General features: G+C 43.0%; 1 protein-coding gene across 1 annotated transcript in view; it reads left to right on the top strand.

The window, feature by feature from the left end:
• Positions 1-16,753, top strand: part of MIGA1 (mitoguardin 1) — a 151,267-nt gene that overhangs the window by 56,350 nt on the left and 78,164 nt on the right. Inside the window, exons 5-7 of the mRNA XM_077450420.1 lie at positions 3,296-3,422; positions 9,986-10,122; positions 14,506-14,629. Coding sequence (XP_077306546.1) covers positions 3,296-3,422; positions 9,986-10,122; positions 14,506-14,629 — 388 coding nt within the window. The remainder of the gene's footprint in view (positions 1-3,295; positions 3,423-9,985; positions 10,123-14,505; positions 14,630-16,753) is intronic.

Raw genomic sequence — 16,753 nt, 5'->3', positions numbered from 1 at the left:
TTATTTTGGGGTGTCATTTCACATATGCCCATAGCATGTGTGAGCAATATATCATTTAGTGACAACTTTGTGTAAAAAAAAAAAAAAAAAAAAATTTTTTTTGTCATTATTCAATCGCTTGAGGCAAAAAAATAAAATATTCGATGGGCTCAACATGCCACTTATCAATTTCCTTAGGGGGTCTACTTTCCAAAATGGGGTCATTTGGGGGGGTTTTGTACTGCCCTGCCATTTTAGCACCTCAAGAACTGAGATAGGCAGTCGTAAACTAAAAGCTGCGTAAATTCCAGAAAACGTACCTTAGTTTGTAGATGTGACAACTTTTGCGCAAACCAATAAATATACAGTTATTGACTCTTTTTTTACCAAAGACATGTGGCTGAATACATTTTGGCCTAAATGTATGACTAAAATTGAATTTATTGGATTTTTCTAATAACAAAAAGTAGAAAATATCATTTTTTTAAAAAATTTGCGGTCTTTTTCCATTTATATCGCAAAAAATAAAAATCGCAGAGGCAATCAAATACCATCAAAAGAAAGCTCTATTTGTGGGAAGAAAAGGACGCAAATTTTGTTTGGGTACAACATTGCATGACCGCGCAATTACCAGTTAAAGCAGCGCAGTGCCAAATTGTAAAAAGACCTCTGGTCATTTACCAGCAAAATGGTCCGGTCTGAAAGTGGTTAAAGTAGCGCAGCGCCTTATAGCAAAAAATGATCTGGTTATGATGGGGGGTAAAATCTTCTGGAGCTCAAGTGGTTAAGAAGGCTTATCTCTACAAGGGGCAAGGAGGAGCGTTTGTTGGCCCACTGATTAATTCAGCTGTGTGTGTAATCTGATCTCTACTGACCCTTTGGACCCCCTTCACACTGGGGCCGCCCGTGCGTTGGCTTTACGGCTTCTATTGGGGGCGCTTTTAACCCCAAAGAAAAGGGTTAAAAACGCCTGTGTTGTGGCGCTTTATAAGTGCTGCCCATTCATTTCAATGGGCAGGGGCGTTTTGGGAGCGCTGTATACCAAACTGCCCCATAGATCCTGCTTGCAGGACTTTTTCTAATGTCACACAAGCGCACCGCTCCAGTGTGAAAGCACTCGGGCTTTCGCACTCGGGAGGCAGTTTTCAAGCACTTTACAGGTGCTATTTCTAGCACTAAAATGCTTGAAAAGGGCCTCAGTTTGAAAGGGGACCTACAGCAGCGTTGTTTTCTGAGCAAGAGAATTGTTTGCAACATATCGCCTTATTTTATATTTGATTGGAAAGGAATAAACCTTTTTAGGATAGTAATCAATGGAGATGATTTGATAATGGGTTTTATATTACTTCAGATAAAATATAGCGCCTAATTAACTCCAAGGCCTCATGCACACTGGATGTTAAAATAACGTTATAAAAATGCCAGTAACTATGCAGTGAGTTTTTCAAAGTTTTTGCAATATCGTTTTTAGCGTTTATTAGCGTTTTTGCTTTGTTGGTAAAAAAAAATATATAATTTTTTTTTTTTTAAATGGATCAAAAACGTCAAACGCTAGTGAGCTGCATTTTTGAGCGTTTATCAGTGCTCATCAGCATTTTTTGACGTTTGTGAAAACAGCTGAAAAACTTCTTTCAGAACCCACTAGTTTTGGGGGTTTAATAACGGCTCATAACAGCCTATGTGCGACCCAGTGCGGAGCTCCGTGACCACGCCCACGGGACCCACAGACCCTTTCGCCACCAGTGTCCCGCGATCGGGTCACAGATTTGAAGAACGGGGAGAGGTAAGTGTAAACAAACCTCTCCTTGTGCTTCCTAGTGAGCCTGTCACTGACCGTCTGTCCTCTGTCATAGGGAACAACAATTAGTGATGTCACACGCCAAGCCACGCTGCCCCCCCCTACAGTAAGAAACACACATTAGGTCACACTTGACCCCTTCACTGCCCCCCTAGTGTTAACCCCTTCACTGCCAGTGACATTTTTACAGTAATCAATGCATTTTTAATCGCACTGATCGCTGTATAAATGCCAGTGGTCCCAAAAATGTGTCAAAATTGTCCGAAGTGTCCACCATAATGTCGCAGTCAACATGATCCGATTGGACCTTGTCCGATTGTGTGTAGAGAATTCCGATCGGAAAAAGTGCCACGTAGGCTCAGATCAAATTCCTAGACCAAAGCTATTGGCTACTATCCTGAACGTAGCCCCGTCGTAATGAAATAACATCGTCACGTTACGTACGATCGGACTTTCTGACAACTTTGTCCGACCGTGTGTATGCAGCACAAGTTTCGGACAAAATCCGTCGGACAAAATTTCTTAACCACTTAATCGCTGGACCATTTGGCTGGCCAAAGACCAGAGGATTTTTTGCGATTCGGCGCTGCATTGGTTTAACTGACAATTGTGCAGTCGTGTGACGTGGCTCCTAAACATAATTGATGTCTTTTCCCACAAATAGAGCTTTCTTTTGGTGGCATTTGATCACCTCCTGTGGTTTTTATTTTTTGCGCTATAAACAAAAAAATAGTATTTATAATATCCCCAAAAAAAGGTTCCCCCCCCCCCCCCCCTCAGTTTAGGCCGATTTATGTATTCTTCATAATTTTGGTAAAAAACAGCATTAAGTGTTTCATTGGTTTGCGCAAAATTTATAGCATTTACAAAATGGGGGAGAGTTTTATGGTATTTTTGTTACTAATAAAAATTTTTTATTAATGACGGTGATTTAAATTTTATTTTTTATCGTGACTGTGACATTGCGGACAGATCGGACACTTTTGGCGTGATTTTGGGACCAATTAATTTATACAGCGATCAGTGCAATTAAAAAGGCATTGATTACGGTGTAAAGGTGACTGGCAGTGAAGGGGTTAACCACTAGGTGGCGCTGTAGGGGTTTAAGTGTGTCCTAGGGAATGATTCTAACTGTGGGGGGGGGAGGGGCTGTGTGTCCCGATTTGCAGGGAGCTGTGATCAGTGACAGTGTCACTAGGCAGAACTGGGAACGTGAGACGATCGTGGGTATCCCCGCAGACATTGACCCACGGAAATCGACCTGCGATCACGCTCGTGAAGCTCCCGGCGGGCACGCACACCCGCAAGCCGCCTCTTAAAGGGTCGTGAGGCGGTTGGAAAGGGGTTAAAAAAAAAAGCTAAAGCGGAAAAACGCTATTGCAAAAATGTTGAAAGAAGTTGAAAAACTCACGACAAAGCTACTGCCATTTTTATAACGTTAATTTAACATCCAGTGTGCATGAGGCCTTACGGATGATATGAAAATAGATATATATAATTTTCTATTTTATTTTTTAGGTGAGAAGTGTGAACTCGTGTCACAGCTGTGCCTGCATCAATTCCAGCTCCTGGGATAAGACTGAAGAAGAGGAAATGAAGCTTGTAAACATCCCGGTCACCACTCCAGAGAACCTCTATCTGATGGGTATGTTATACAATGTCGGCTCCGGCACTGTACAGAGGTGGTCCACACTGCACCATGGTTCATAACTGCTTATTGTACAAAGGCTCCAGGGACTGCGAAAGGCACTGGGAGATTGTGGGGTTGATTTACTAAAACTGGAGAGCCCTAAATCTTGTGCAGCTCTGCACAGAAACCAATCGGCTCCCAGGTTTTATTGTCGAAGCTTAATTGCACAAGCTGAAGTTGGAAGCTGATTGGCTACCATGCACAACGGCACCAGATTTTGCACTCTCCAGTTTTAGTAAATCAACCTCTTGTATATTATGTACTGGACCAAAAAATGGCCGTATGGGCTTGTGTACACATGCATAAAGGACGGCCACGTATCTGAAAAGCAATACACATCTGGAGCACTTTTCAGAGGTGTTTGCTAGTCAGTCATACTCGTCGCCTGTTTTGACCCCCTAAATGGCACACCACCATGCAGCAACTGTGTGCATTGCATGAGCTTGCAGGACAGTTACAGCTTGGTTCCATTAACTGGAATGGGTCATGCCAGCCGAATACAACCAGGGTCTAATTCCTGCCACAGGTGTGAAGCACAGCATTGTGACTGTAGTATATGTACATCCTTCCTTTTGTAGCTTTGCCACTTCACATGCATGTTGCCGCACTTGCAGGTAGCAGACGTAAATCAGTGCTGCCGCCCAGCTCGCTCCTGCAGTGAATTATGCACAGCAGGAGCCGATCAGCTTGTACCGTGGACTCTGTCCGGCACCCTCTGATCATTCGTTACAGAGGCAGAACGGCAGTCTACCTATGAAAACGAGGTAGATTGCCGTTCTGTTAGTAAGGAAGGCATGGATCCTGTGTTCCTGCAAAGCGGGAAGTAAAAGCACCTCCCCCACAGTACACAAGCACAGATTAGGCACACAGTTACCCTTCAATTGCCCCTGTTAACCCCTTCCCAGCCAGTGTAGTGAATGAATGAGGGACTTGTATAGCGCTACCTATGCAAACTGAATCGCCTCAGGGTGCTTTTTGCCGCTGGTGTCCATCTGCGGTATAGCACGGTCCTTTACCCCATGGGGTCCCAACACGCTTGCAAACACATACAACATACACATATTTGGCCAATTTTTCCAACAGGGTCTAATTAACCACTTCAGCCCCGGACCAATTAACAGCCTAAGGACCAGAGGTCTTTTTACAATTTCGCACTGCACTGCTTTAACTGGTAATTGCGCGGTCATGCAATGTTGTACCCAAATAAAATTTGCGTCCTTTTCTTCCCACAAATAGAGCTTTCTTTTGATGGTATTTGATTGCCTCTGCGATTTTTATTTTTTGCGATATAAATGGAAAAAGACCGAAAATTTTGAGAAAAAATTATATATTCTATTTTTGGTAATAAAAAAAAACGAATAAACTCAATTTTAGTCATACATTTAGGGGAATATTTATTCAGCCACATGTCTTTAGTAAAAAAAATGTCAATAAGCGTATATTTATTGGTTTGCGCAAAAGTTATAGCGTCTACAAACTAGAGTACATTTTCTGGAATTTACACAGCTTTTAATTTATGACTGCCTATCTCATTTCTTGAGGTGCTAAAATGGCAGGGCAGTACAAACCCCCCCCCCCCCAAATGACCCCATTTTGGAAAGTAGACACCCCAAGGAAGTTGTGGAGAGGCATGTTGAGCCCATTGAATATTTTTTTTTTTTTTTTTTGTCCCAAGTGATTGAATAATCACACACAAAAAAAAAAAAAAGTTTACAAAAAGTTGTCACTAAATGATATATTGCTCACACATGCCATAGTTATATGTGGAATTGCACCCCAAAATATATTCTGCTGCTTCTCCTGAGTACGAGGATACCACATATGTGGGACTTTTTGGGAGTCTAGCTGCGTACGGCACCCCGAAAACCAATCACTGCCTTCAGGGTTTCTAAGGGTGCAAATTTTTGATTTCACTCCTCACTACCTATTACAGTTTCGAAGGCCATAAAATGCCAAAATAGCACAAACCCCCCCCCCCCCCCCCCCAAATGACCCCATTTTGGAAAGTAGACACCCCAAGCTTTTTACTGAGAAGCATGTTGAGTCCATGAAATATTTTATATTTTGCCACAAGTTGCAGGAATTTTTTATTTTTTTTTGCACAAAGTTGTCACTAAATTATATATTCCTCACACATGCTATGGGCATAAGTCAAATTACACCCCAAAATAAATTCTGCTGCTTCTCCCGAGTACGGGGATACCACATGTGGGAGCCTAGCCACGTACGGGACCCCGAAAACCAAGCACTGCCTTCCGGATTTAAATATAAAATGCTACCAAAAAAAACTGTTAGCGATCGCAGGGATCAGGCCTGACTCTGCGATCGCTGCAGTTATGTGTTTAGTGTTTTGTAAGTGACAGTGATCGATCGATACTGCACTTGGGTGGGCTGGGCAGAGGGGCAAAACGCAGGTGCCAGCAGGTATCTGGGCTGATCCCGCTAACAATGCGTTTTTTTGGAGCCCTAAACTGCTGGGGATGCTAGTATAGATCAGATCAGATATTGATCTGTTCAGATTCTATACCACTACGGGAGGTTTATGCTTTGCGTGTGGGTGTTAGCGGTACTGGCACTAACCTAGCGCTGCCTGGGGCGACGCAGACCCTGACCCTAAAACCTAATTGATATCACCAGCCGGGTGATCAGGGGGTTAAACCTTTATTGGGTAATAAATGGTGGGTGCCCTGATGCTATAAAAAGCAAACTAACCAGAGTCACCCGTAACACTTATACGGTGATCACTGGTGAAAGGATTAACTAGGGGCAATCAGGGGGTTCAAATTTTTATTAGGTAGTATATGGGGGTCCCTGGCGCTATATAAAAACCTGACGGGGAACCTAAATAACTAAGTGGCTAACCAGCTTCACCAGTGACACTTATGCTGTGATCGCTGGTGAAAGGGTTAACTAGGGGCAATCAGGGGGTTAAAACCATTATTGGGTAGTATATCGGGGTACCTAGCGCTATAAAAACCTGGCGGTGAACCTAAAAAAATAACTAGCTACCTAGCGACACTAATGCAGCGATCAGAAAAATGATCGCTTAGTGACACTGGCAAAAGGGGGTGAAAGGGTTAACTCTAGGGGCAATCAGGGGGTTAAACCTTTATTGGGGGGTGGTAGGGGGCTACCCTGGACCTAACACTAACTGTCCTGACAGTTTTTTTACTTTTACAACTGACACTGAATGCAGTGATCAGTAAATAAATGATCACTGCAATCAGTGACACTGTGACTGGGTGGGGGTTTGTGTGCCTACATGTCAGTGTAGTGTTTGGTGCACTTACTTTCTGTCTTCTCCTCGTAGTCCGGTCAAAAAGACCGCCCCGAGGAGAATGACATCACTTCCTCCCTGCCTGTGTATACAATACACAGTGGGAGGAAGCTTCTCATTCGCCAGGAGCGATCGAGAGGGGATGGCCAGAAACCAACGGCCATCCCCTCATCCCGGATCGCTCCTGAAGCGAAACGGACCGCCGTATCCAGCGGAAGGGGGTCCGATCGGACCCCCCACCCGCTGGAAGGCAGGCACGTACATGTACGTGCTTGTGCCTGCCGGTGCCATTGCGATGACGTACAATGGCAATACGGCGGTCCTTAAGTGGTTAACCTACCAGCATATCTTTGGAATGTTGGAGGAACCAGCGACCCTATTGCTAACCACTACACCACTGTGCTGCCCTGTAGTGCCATTAATACAGTGACAGTGCATATTTTGAACACTGTAGTAGTGTCACTGGTTCCCATAAAGTGTTTGCTGGTGTCAGATTTGTGCAGATTTGTCCACCGCAATATCGCAGTCCCGCTATAAGTCGCTGATTGCCACCATTACTAGTAAAAATAACAATAAATACATAAAAATTCCATAAATATATATCCCATAATTTGTAGACGCTGTAACTTTTTCGCAAACCAATCAATATATGCTCATTGGGATATTTTTTTTAGCAAAAATATGTAGCAGAATACACATTGGTCTAAATTAATAGACATTTTTTGTTTTTGTTTTTTTGTTTTGTTTTTTATTTTGTATATGTTTTATAGCAGAAAGTAAAAAATATTTTTTTTTCAAAATTGTTGTTTTTTTTTTTGTTTATAGTGCAAAAAATAAAAAACACAGAGGTGATCACATACCACCAAAAGAAAGCTCTATTTGTTGGGAAAAAAAGACGTACATTTTATTTGGGTACAGCGTCGCACAACCGTGTCAGTTAAAATAATAGTGTCATAGTGCGAAAAAGTCAGTTAAAAAATTGTCAGTTAACTACTTTAGCCCCGGACCATTTGGCTGGCCAAAGACCAGAGCACATTTTGCGATTCGGCACTGCATCGCTTCAACTGACAATTGTGCGCTCCAAAAAATGTTTTTTTTTCCCCCACAAATAGAGCTTTCTTTTGGTGGTATTTGATCACCTCTGTGGTTTTTATTTTTTTGTGCAGTTAACAAAACAAAAGCGACAATTTTGGAAAAAAAAAAACCTTTTTTTTTTTACATTTTTGTTAGAATATCCCCCAAAAAATATATAAAAATATATATAAAAAAAAAGTTTCCCTCGTTTTAGGCAGATATGTATTCTTCTACATATTTTCGGTATAAAAAAAATCGGAATAAGCATTTGATTGGTTTGTGCCAAAGTTATAGCGTCTACAAAATAGTAGATAGTTTTATTGCATTTTTATTAATATTTTTTTTTGCTAGTAATGGCGGGCGATCAGCAATTTTTATCATGACTGCGACATTATGGTGGACACATCGGACGATTCTGACACATTTTTGGGACCATTCACATTTATACATCGATCAGTGCAATTAAAAATGCATTGATTACGGTGTAAATGTGACTGGCAGTGAAGGGGTTAACCACTAGGTAGTGCTGTAGGGGTTAAGTGTGTCCTAGGGAGTGATTCTAACGGTGTGGGGGCGTGGCTACGTTTGACACAATACGGATCACCGCTCCTGATTACAGGGAGCTGTGATCAGTGTCGGTGTCACTAGGCAGAACGGGGAAATGCTTGTTTACATTAGCATTTCCCCATTCTTCCTCTGCGTGAGGCGATCGCGGGTATCCCCGCGGACATTGAGTTCACGGGATCCGCGATCCTACTCACGGCGCATGCGATGGCACGGCGGCAAATTCAAAGAAACGTACAGGTACGCCCGTTTGTGCAGCCGTGCCATTCTGTCGACCGTATATCTACGTGCGCTGGGAACCGGTTAAAATAACGGTGCCATATTGCAAAAAAATGAAGTGGTCATGAAGGGGAATAAATCTTCTGGAGCTGACGTAGTTAAGGGGGGAGGTTGAGGGCAACCATATGTTTTTGTTTTTTGTTTTTGTTTTTTTACTGCCTCCCAATCAAATGTAAACCAACCCTAACTTTCATTTCAAGGATTAAACCTTTTTGCAGGAGTTTTTACTTTAAAGCTGATGTTTAGGTGTGGCAATTTGTACATAGTTCAATGGGTCCAGCTTGGACCAATGTACTGTATCTATGTGCTATACCTGTGGGATTCGGATGGAAAGCTGGAAATCGCTATAGCAGGCACTGCTGCTCTAGTGATCTCCACTAGCTTCCGGGTCTCTGCCAAGGAGCGGCCCTGCTGCTTACTGAACACAGGAAGTTGCTCGCTTGGCGTAGGCGCCATTCACAGAACGCGTACATAGGTTGGACTTGATGGACTTGTGTCTTTTTTCAACCTCGCCTACTATGTAACTCTGTAACAATGCTTTGCATTTTCTCATTTTGACAATGTATAAACTTTAACCAAAATTTCAAAACCTGACCTCATACCAATATAGATTTCTTTGCGGGCCCATCTACCTCTTTGTAGTGCAGTAAAGCATTTTAATATTGTGCATGAATGTGCATTGCGTTAGGTCAGCCCATTAAAATAAATGGGCTGCCAACCCACCTTAATGTGCAGAAAATTGGATGAGACCCTATTTTATTTTTTATTTTTTTATTTTTTGTAATGTAACACACTACTATATGCCACACTACAGATGTGTTGCCTTGTTTTTTTGGGGCACCATTCAAAATGAATGGCACAACAATGCTTAGGGGGAGATTTACTAAAATGGGAGCACTCAGAATCTGGTGCAGCTCTGCATGGTAGCCAGTCAGCTTCCAACTTTAACTTGTTCAATTAAGCTTTGGCAATAAAATCTGGAAGCTGATTGGTTTATATGCAGAGTTGCACCAGATTTTTCACTCTCCAGCTTTAGTAAATAACCCCTTTAGTGACATAGAAAGTACCATTGAAGTATGACAGCCAGTAAGCTAGTATTTTTAGATAGGGCTTCCTGGATACATATTTAGTACAGGTAATGTGCTAAGATTATTAACAGTTTACGCAGCACTTTGCAATATAAAGGTGGCAGTACAATTTCCTTGCCTTGCTCATGCAGCTTACAATCTAAATGAGGCGGGTTTTTATTTAGCTGTGTACACTGTAACCTATAGGAACTATTAGGATTAAAAAACAAAAAAAAACCTCTTTCATTGTGCTGAAGGAATGGAGCTGTTTGAAGAGGCCCTGCGTCGGTGGGAGCAAGCCCTTACTTTCCGGAATAGGCAGGCTGAGGATGAGGCCAGCTGCAGTTCCATCAGGCTGGGGGCAGGGGACGCTATTGCTGAGGAAAATGTAGAGGTAAGGCTTCAACCCTTTACGTGCTCTTCTTCTTTTTTTATTTATTTTTTTATTCTGCCTGATATGTGCAGTAAACCTCTTCATAGCCCAAAGCAGAAGTCTTGCCAAATTTCGGTTTTAGAGTTTACATTTATTTTTATTTCTGTTTGTTTGCCCTTTGGGAAAGATTTTCACCCGCTTTCTGTCTGGGGTTTTTGCAGTCTCTCAGACAGGAAATTAACTCTTATGGGAAAAATGGACAGTAAAAAAAAAACCTAGCAGAGGCTCTAATCCTGTGTCTCTCAACCGGGTTTTGTTTGTATTCCCCCGGGGTGGGGGCTGCAAGCACTAGACCCAGTTTGCCATGGATCAGTATCATGAGTGGCCATGGTGTGCCCCGGGCAGCCGCCAGCACCAATGATGCTCTAGAGCAGGGATATGCAATTAGCGGACCTCCAGCTGTTGCAGCACTACAAGTCCCATGAGGCATAGCAAGACTCTGACAGCCACAAGCATGACACCCAGAGGCAGAGGCATGATGGGACTTGTAGTTTTGCAACAGCTGGAGGTCCGCTAATTGCAGATCCCTGCTCTAGAGCCAGGATGTACAGCGTCATTCATTGCTGTGGTGATTGGCAGATGGCTCACCAGCACCATGGCAGCTCATGACTCTGATGTGATGGGGCTTCTGATGTATAAGGGAGACTCTGATGTGATGAGGGGCTCTAATATGAAGGGGGGCTTCTGATGTGATATGGGGCTGTGATATGATGGAAGGGCTCTGATGTGATATGGGCTTTGATATGATGGAGGGGCTCTGATGTGATATGGGCTTTGATATGATGGGGGGGCTCTGATGTGATATGGGCTTTGATATAATGGGGGGGCTCTGATGTGATAGGGTGAACTCTTGACATGAAGTGGGGTTTATGATATGATGATTTGTGCCTCTGTCTTGAAGGAGGGCATCTGATGTGATATGGGGCTCTGTTATGAAGTGGGGGCTTTGGGTGTGATAGGGTGAATCCTTGAAATGAAGGGGAACTCGTGGTGTGAAGGGAGGGTAATTGGGGGACTTGGAGGGCATCTGATGTGGTGGAGGAACCTCTGATATGATGGGGGGGTTTCTGATGTATAAGGGGGGCACTGATGCAATGGAGGACTCTGATATGATGAGGAGCCTCTGATGTGATAGGGTGACCTCTGACCTGAAGCAGGGGATATGATCTGATTTGGGGACGGCTCTGATGTGAAGGGAAATGGGGAAAAAACTGTTTTAGGTATAGAGTGTAGTGTGCAAAGGTCTGTAGTCTGCCAGTATCCTATATATCAATAGAGTAAAATATATGTGCACATGGTGCACCAGAAAAGCCCTCATGGCCTGTGAAGACAGAACCACCTATGAAACTGTCATTAAAAAGTTGATTTTTATTTTGGAAACCTCAAATAAAACTGACCCCGAGTCCTAAAAAAAATAAAATTACAGAAAAATCTCATGCATGTGCTGACATTCATCATGGAATAATACTTCTTTTCACCATCAGATACATCCAAAGGGCTGCCAGTGCTTGAGACCAGTTTCAGCCCTTATGAATTGATTTGATGAAACCCAGCACGTTTCGACTTGTATTCCTTCCTCAGGGTTGGTAGTGGGTATTGAGACTCCTAAAACGCAGTTTTGATGGGGGGGCAATTTTGATAGTGGCAGTATGGGGCAATTTGATGGGCAATGTGATGGGCAATGTAATGGGGCAGTTTTGATGGCGGCAGTATAATGGGGTCAATTTGATGGGGGCTATATGATTGTGCAGTTTTGATGGGGCAAATTGGGGTAGCTCCTGCAAAAAGTAATGACTTTTTTAAAAATCTGCTAATTGTAAATGATGTCCCGTGTGTGTGTGTGTGTGTTTGTATATATGTGTGTATACACACACACATAGCGCCTGCAAAACAGCTCCCCTGCAGTCTGTGTGAAAACCCGAGTGCTTTCACACTTAGGCAATGCGCTGGCAGAATTTAAAAAAAAAGTCCTGCAAGCAGCACCTTTGCAGTGGTGTATACCGCTCCTCCACCACTCCTGCCCATTGAAATGAGCATCACTGCCGAAGCGCATGCAATGCAATTTGGCAGTGGCGGTTCACGGGCGCATTTAACCTCTTCCTTGGCCGCTAGCTGGGTTATATGTGCCGAATAGCACCCCTAAAATGATGGTAAAGCGCTGCTAAAACTAGCAGCGTTTTACCATCAACGCCTGCCCGCTCCAGTGTGAAAGCAGCCTTAATGAGTGATACAGAAAATTTCTTACATTTTAAACATTTATTAAACAAAACAAACCTCCAATCAGTTTACTTGTATGTACGATTTGGATTAAAAAAACAAAACAAAACTATATATTAAATAAAAACAGGTGATCAAAACTTTTGGACGAAAAAAAGTGGGCTAACTTTACTGTTTTTTTTTTCTTTTATTATTAGTGTATTTTTTTTCCAAAAAAATTGCGTTTGAAAGACCTCTGCGCAAATGCCGTGTGACATAAAATATTGCAACAACCTCTATTTTATTCCCTAGGATCTCTGCTAAAAATATATATATAATTTTTGGGGGTTCCAAGTGATTTTCTGGCCGAAAATACAGGATTTTTACTTGTAAGCAAGAAGTGTCAGAAAAGATTTAGTCTTTAAATGGTTAAACTGAGAACTTCTACACACAGAGCTCAGGCTCAGTTCACACAGGGGCGACTTCGCCGCCTGACAAGTCGCGCCCCGTTCTGTACTACGGAACCGTTCTAATAGGAGCGACTCAAGTCGCTCCGACTTAGAAAAAAAGTTCCTGTACTACTTTTGCGGCGACTTCGGGCGACTTGCATTGACTTCTATACAGAAGTCGTTTTGCAAGTCGCCGCTGAGGTCGCTGCAGGTCGCGGCGCTGCAAGTCGTGCCGCCTACTGTGTGAACTGAGCCTCTGTTCATTCAGAAGTGTAAACATTGTATCTCTTTACTCTTTTCTTGGCAGACTGCCCCTAGAGGAGGAAAGTCTTCACTGAAGACTCAGGCAACTTGCACTGACTTTTATTACAGAAGTAATTTGCAAGTCTTGCTGTAGTTCTCATCGACCTTTTTATCAGCACAATCGGCCGATGCCATTAATTAAAAAACGGCAAATATTGGCCAATAGATCGGTCGACCTCTACACACACACACACACACACACACACCCTCCCAAGAGAAAAAAATATATATAGAGATAGAGATAGATAGATATAGATAATTTATAATAAAATCTGCACAGAAACAAGGGATATCATTTACAATTAGCAACTTTTAAAAAGTAATTACATTTTGCAGGAGCTTTTTATACTTCTAGATTTATAATCTTTGTAAATGTAGATAAACTTTCTGGTTCCTGGAGGGGGAGGCAACTACCTCCTGACACTGCTGTTGCTATGGAAACCCAACCTACAACCTATTGCACTGCTAGTCTCTGAGCATGTGTGAGATCTGGAGGTGCATGCTGGGTAACCAGCATGCATGGAATACAGGAAGAGATGCAGTCTGGCTTCAGATGCCCACACATTAAATGGCCACAGCCTGCTAAAACTTACAAAAGTAAGAAATCAACAGTGCAAAAATAGAAAACGGACCTTTGTTTATAGCGTACCTTTACTAGAATACATTAAGCATGAGGATTATAAGGGATTTTTTATCTAAAAAGTAAAATTTCGGCCAGAACACCACTTTAAGGTGAAAAATCACGTTGGGATGTACTTCTACTTTTTGGGCTGTACCTATGGATCACAGGAGTGCAGTTCGTTTTGCACTCCTGTGACCTGTTTTCAGCAGACTGAAGTCCGCTCTCTTATGACATCACAGAAATCAGTCCAGGCACTGCATCATTCTGACAATGGAAGTCTGGATCCGCCAGGTGCCTGGACTGACACCCCTCTCAGTGAGCCGCGGAGAGCCTGAGATGGGCGCTCCCCTCCACAGCTCAGCGCTCCAGTGAGCGAGGCGGAGCAGAGCGGAGAGCTGCTGATTGACAATCAGCAGTTCTCTGTTCACGGAGCTGTGAGAACCGAGCCATTGGCGGTGTTTGATCGCTCGGTTCTCAGTGTAGAGGCGCCGGGGGGAACAGATGCAACTTCGGTATATGATACTGGGAAAAAAAAAATCCCTTGCTTCTCTTTTAAGTGAATTCAAATGTAATTTATTACAATTGTTATCTGTTTTTAGCACATCTTTGCAGTGTTTTAAGGAATAAGTGCAATGAAGTACGGTTTGGCTTGTCTTCATTCTTCATCTGTTATGTGTATATTCAGATTAGGATAATGGGATGTACAGGCGGGCAAGCGATCTAGGTGATGAATATTTTATTTTTGCACATCCTTACCATTAAATGTTTTCCCAGGATGTTATAAGTGCTGAGTTCATCCATAAACTGGAAGCCTTACTGCAACGTGCGTACCGCCTTCAAGAGGAGTTTCAGGCCTCGTTTGGGGCATCCGATCCAGCATCATTGGCTAATGACATTGGTAAGTCATTTTTAAACTATGCATTTTAAATAGTAGTATACTACTAGTATAACTGCTTGAAATCTATTGTTCTATTATCTTCCAACATTTATTGACAGCAGATATCTAACAGTGCTGCCAGTTGGACCTGTTTTGTAGACAGTGGGACCTGTAGAGGGAGGCATTTAAGGAGCTTAAAACTGGTCATAGACAGACTGACATTTGGCTGGTTCAGCAGGGACTTGCCGATTTTTCCATCCCTGTGCGGTCTTCTACGTTCAAAATAAGTTAACCCCTTGGAACCAGCCCTTTAAGGGGTTTAGGATGCCTGGAGGCAGGGGTGCGTTTTTAATCATGTGTCTGTCCTGATTGGCTGTCCCGCCAATCACATGATCGGATCACAAACTGCGATCAGGAGCTTTCCATTATCTATCTGGTAACTGTGTCGGGACCATGCAAGGTGCACGCTCCCGGCACAGCTTTTTTTTTTGCAATATTGCAAACAAATATTTGCCCGCTTGGTGCCAAGGTCCACCCGCCGAGAGGCCACATATTTGGAGGTTAATCCTTAGATTGACTTCCGTCAAACAAGACAAGACAAAACGTTCATCAGTCAGCAGCTGCTGATCAGTGTATCCTGACAGCAGAGAGTCCTGCTGTCAGAGTAAAATGTCGTGGCATTGGTGGGGGGGAATCCATCCATCCACGACGTTTGTTAATGACAGTTTTTTTTTTTTTTTTTTTTTTTTTTCCATCTAGGTCTGTCTTAACCCTTTTATGAGCAGACGACATTAATACCTTGATGCTCAGACCATGTGGCTGATTTACTAAAACTTCATAAGTTTTTAGGCCAATATTCTGCTACATATTTTTGGTTAAAAAAAAAAATCTTGATAAGCGTATATTGATTGGTTTGCACAAAAGTTAGTGTCTACAAACTATGGGATATTTTTTATTATTATTTTATTTTTTTGTAGTAATGGCAGAAATCAGCTGCTTATAATGGCACTAACTGGCACTTTTGAGGTACCAGTGACACTAATACAGTGATCAGTGCTAAAAGTATGCACTGTCACTGTACTAATGACACTGGCTGGGAAGGGGTTAACATCCGGGGCGATCAAAGGGTTAAATGTGTACCTAGCTTGTGTACTGTGGGGGAGGTGCTTTTACTAAGGGAAGGCATTGATCTATGTCCCTGCTTTGCAGGAACACAGAATCAATACCTTCCCTACTGACAGAACGGCAGACAATTGTTCTGGCTGTGTAATGAACGATCGCTGAGTGCTGGTGAACATTGAGTCCGCTTTACCTGCCGATCAGATCCCGCTGTGTTTAATAACAGCGAGAGCGGGCTACCGGTGGCACGCCTGAGCGCCCCCAACCCGGGAGTGCTGGATCACATACTAGGTACATGATCCAGCGCAGTACAATCGCCTATCTAAGTGAAACAATCGGCAAGCGGTTAATAATTATCCTACTGGTGTTTTTTTATTACAAGCTGACAAATACACTAATCAGTAATAACATGACCACTGATGGGTAAAGTAAATAAAAATGCTTATCTTGTTAGAGTGGCACCTGAAAGTGGGTGCAAGTGACATGAAGTTGGGTAGTAAATGAATGTGTTGTCCCTGAAGTTACATAGTTGCATAGTTAGTAAGATTGAATAAAGACACCAGACAATTGTCCCTATCCCTGTACATTGCACTCTCACATAGGTCCCTACCCTCAAGGAGCCCACAATCCAAGGTCCACATTCATATATTGGGGTCAATTTTGGACAGAAGCAAATTTAACCTACCTGCATGTCTTTGGAGTATGGGAGGAAACCGGAGTACCTGGAGGAAACCCACGCAGGCACAGGGAGAACATGCAAACTCCAGGCAGGTAGTGTCGTGGTTGGGATTCGAAACAGCAACCCTTCTTACTGCTAGGTGAGAGTGCTAACCACTACACCACTGTGCCGCCCGCATGTTGATGTATTGAAAGCAGAAAAATGGTCAAGCGTATACGTGTGACTTTGACAAGAGCAAAACTGAAATGGCTGGACGACAGGTTCAGAGCAACTCCTGGATTGCAGCTCTTGTGGGATGTTCCCGGTCTTCAGTGGTCAGGACAACCAAAAGAGGTCCAAGGAAGGAA

Source organism: Lithobates pipiens, unplaced genomic scaffold, assembly GCF_037356315.1.
Source record: "Lithobates pipiens isolate NorthernLeopardFrog02 unplaced genomic scaffold, aLitPip1_a1.2 Scaffold_23, whole genome shotgun sequence".
Lineage (NCBI taxonomy): Eukaryota > Metazoa > Chordata > Amphibia > Anura > Ranidae > Lithobates > Lithobates pipiens.
Note: the sequence above shows the minus strand (reverse complement) of the source record. Positions and strands in the feature narration are given on the sequence as shown.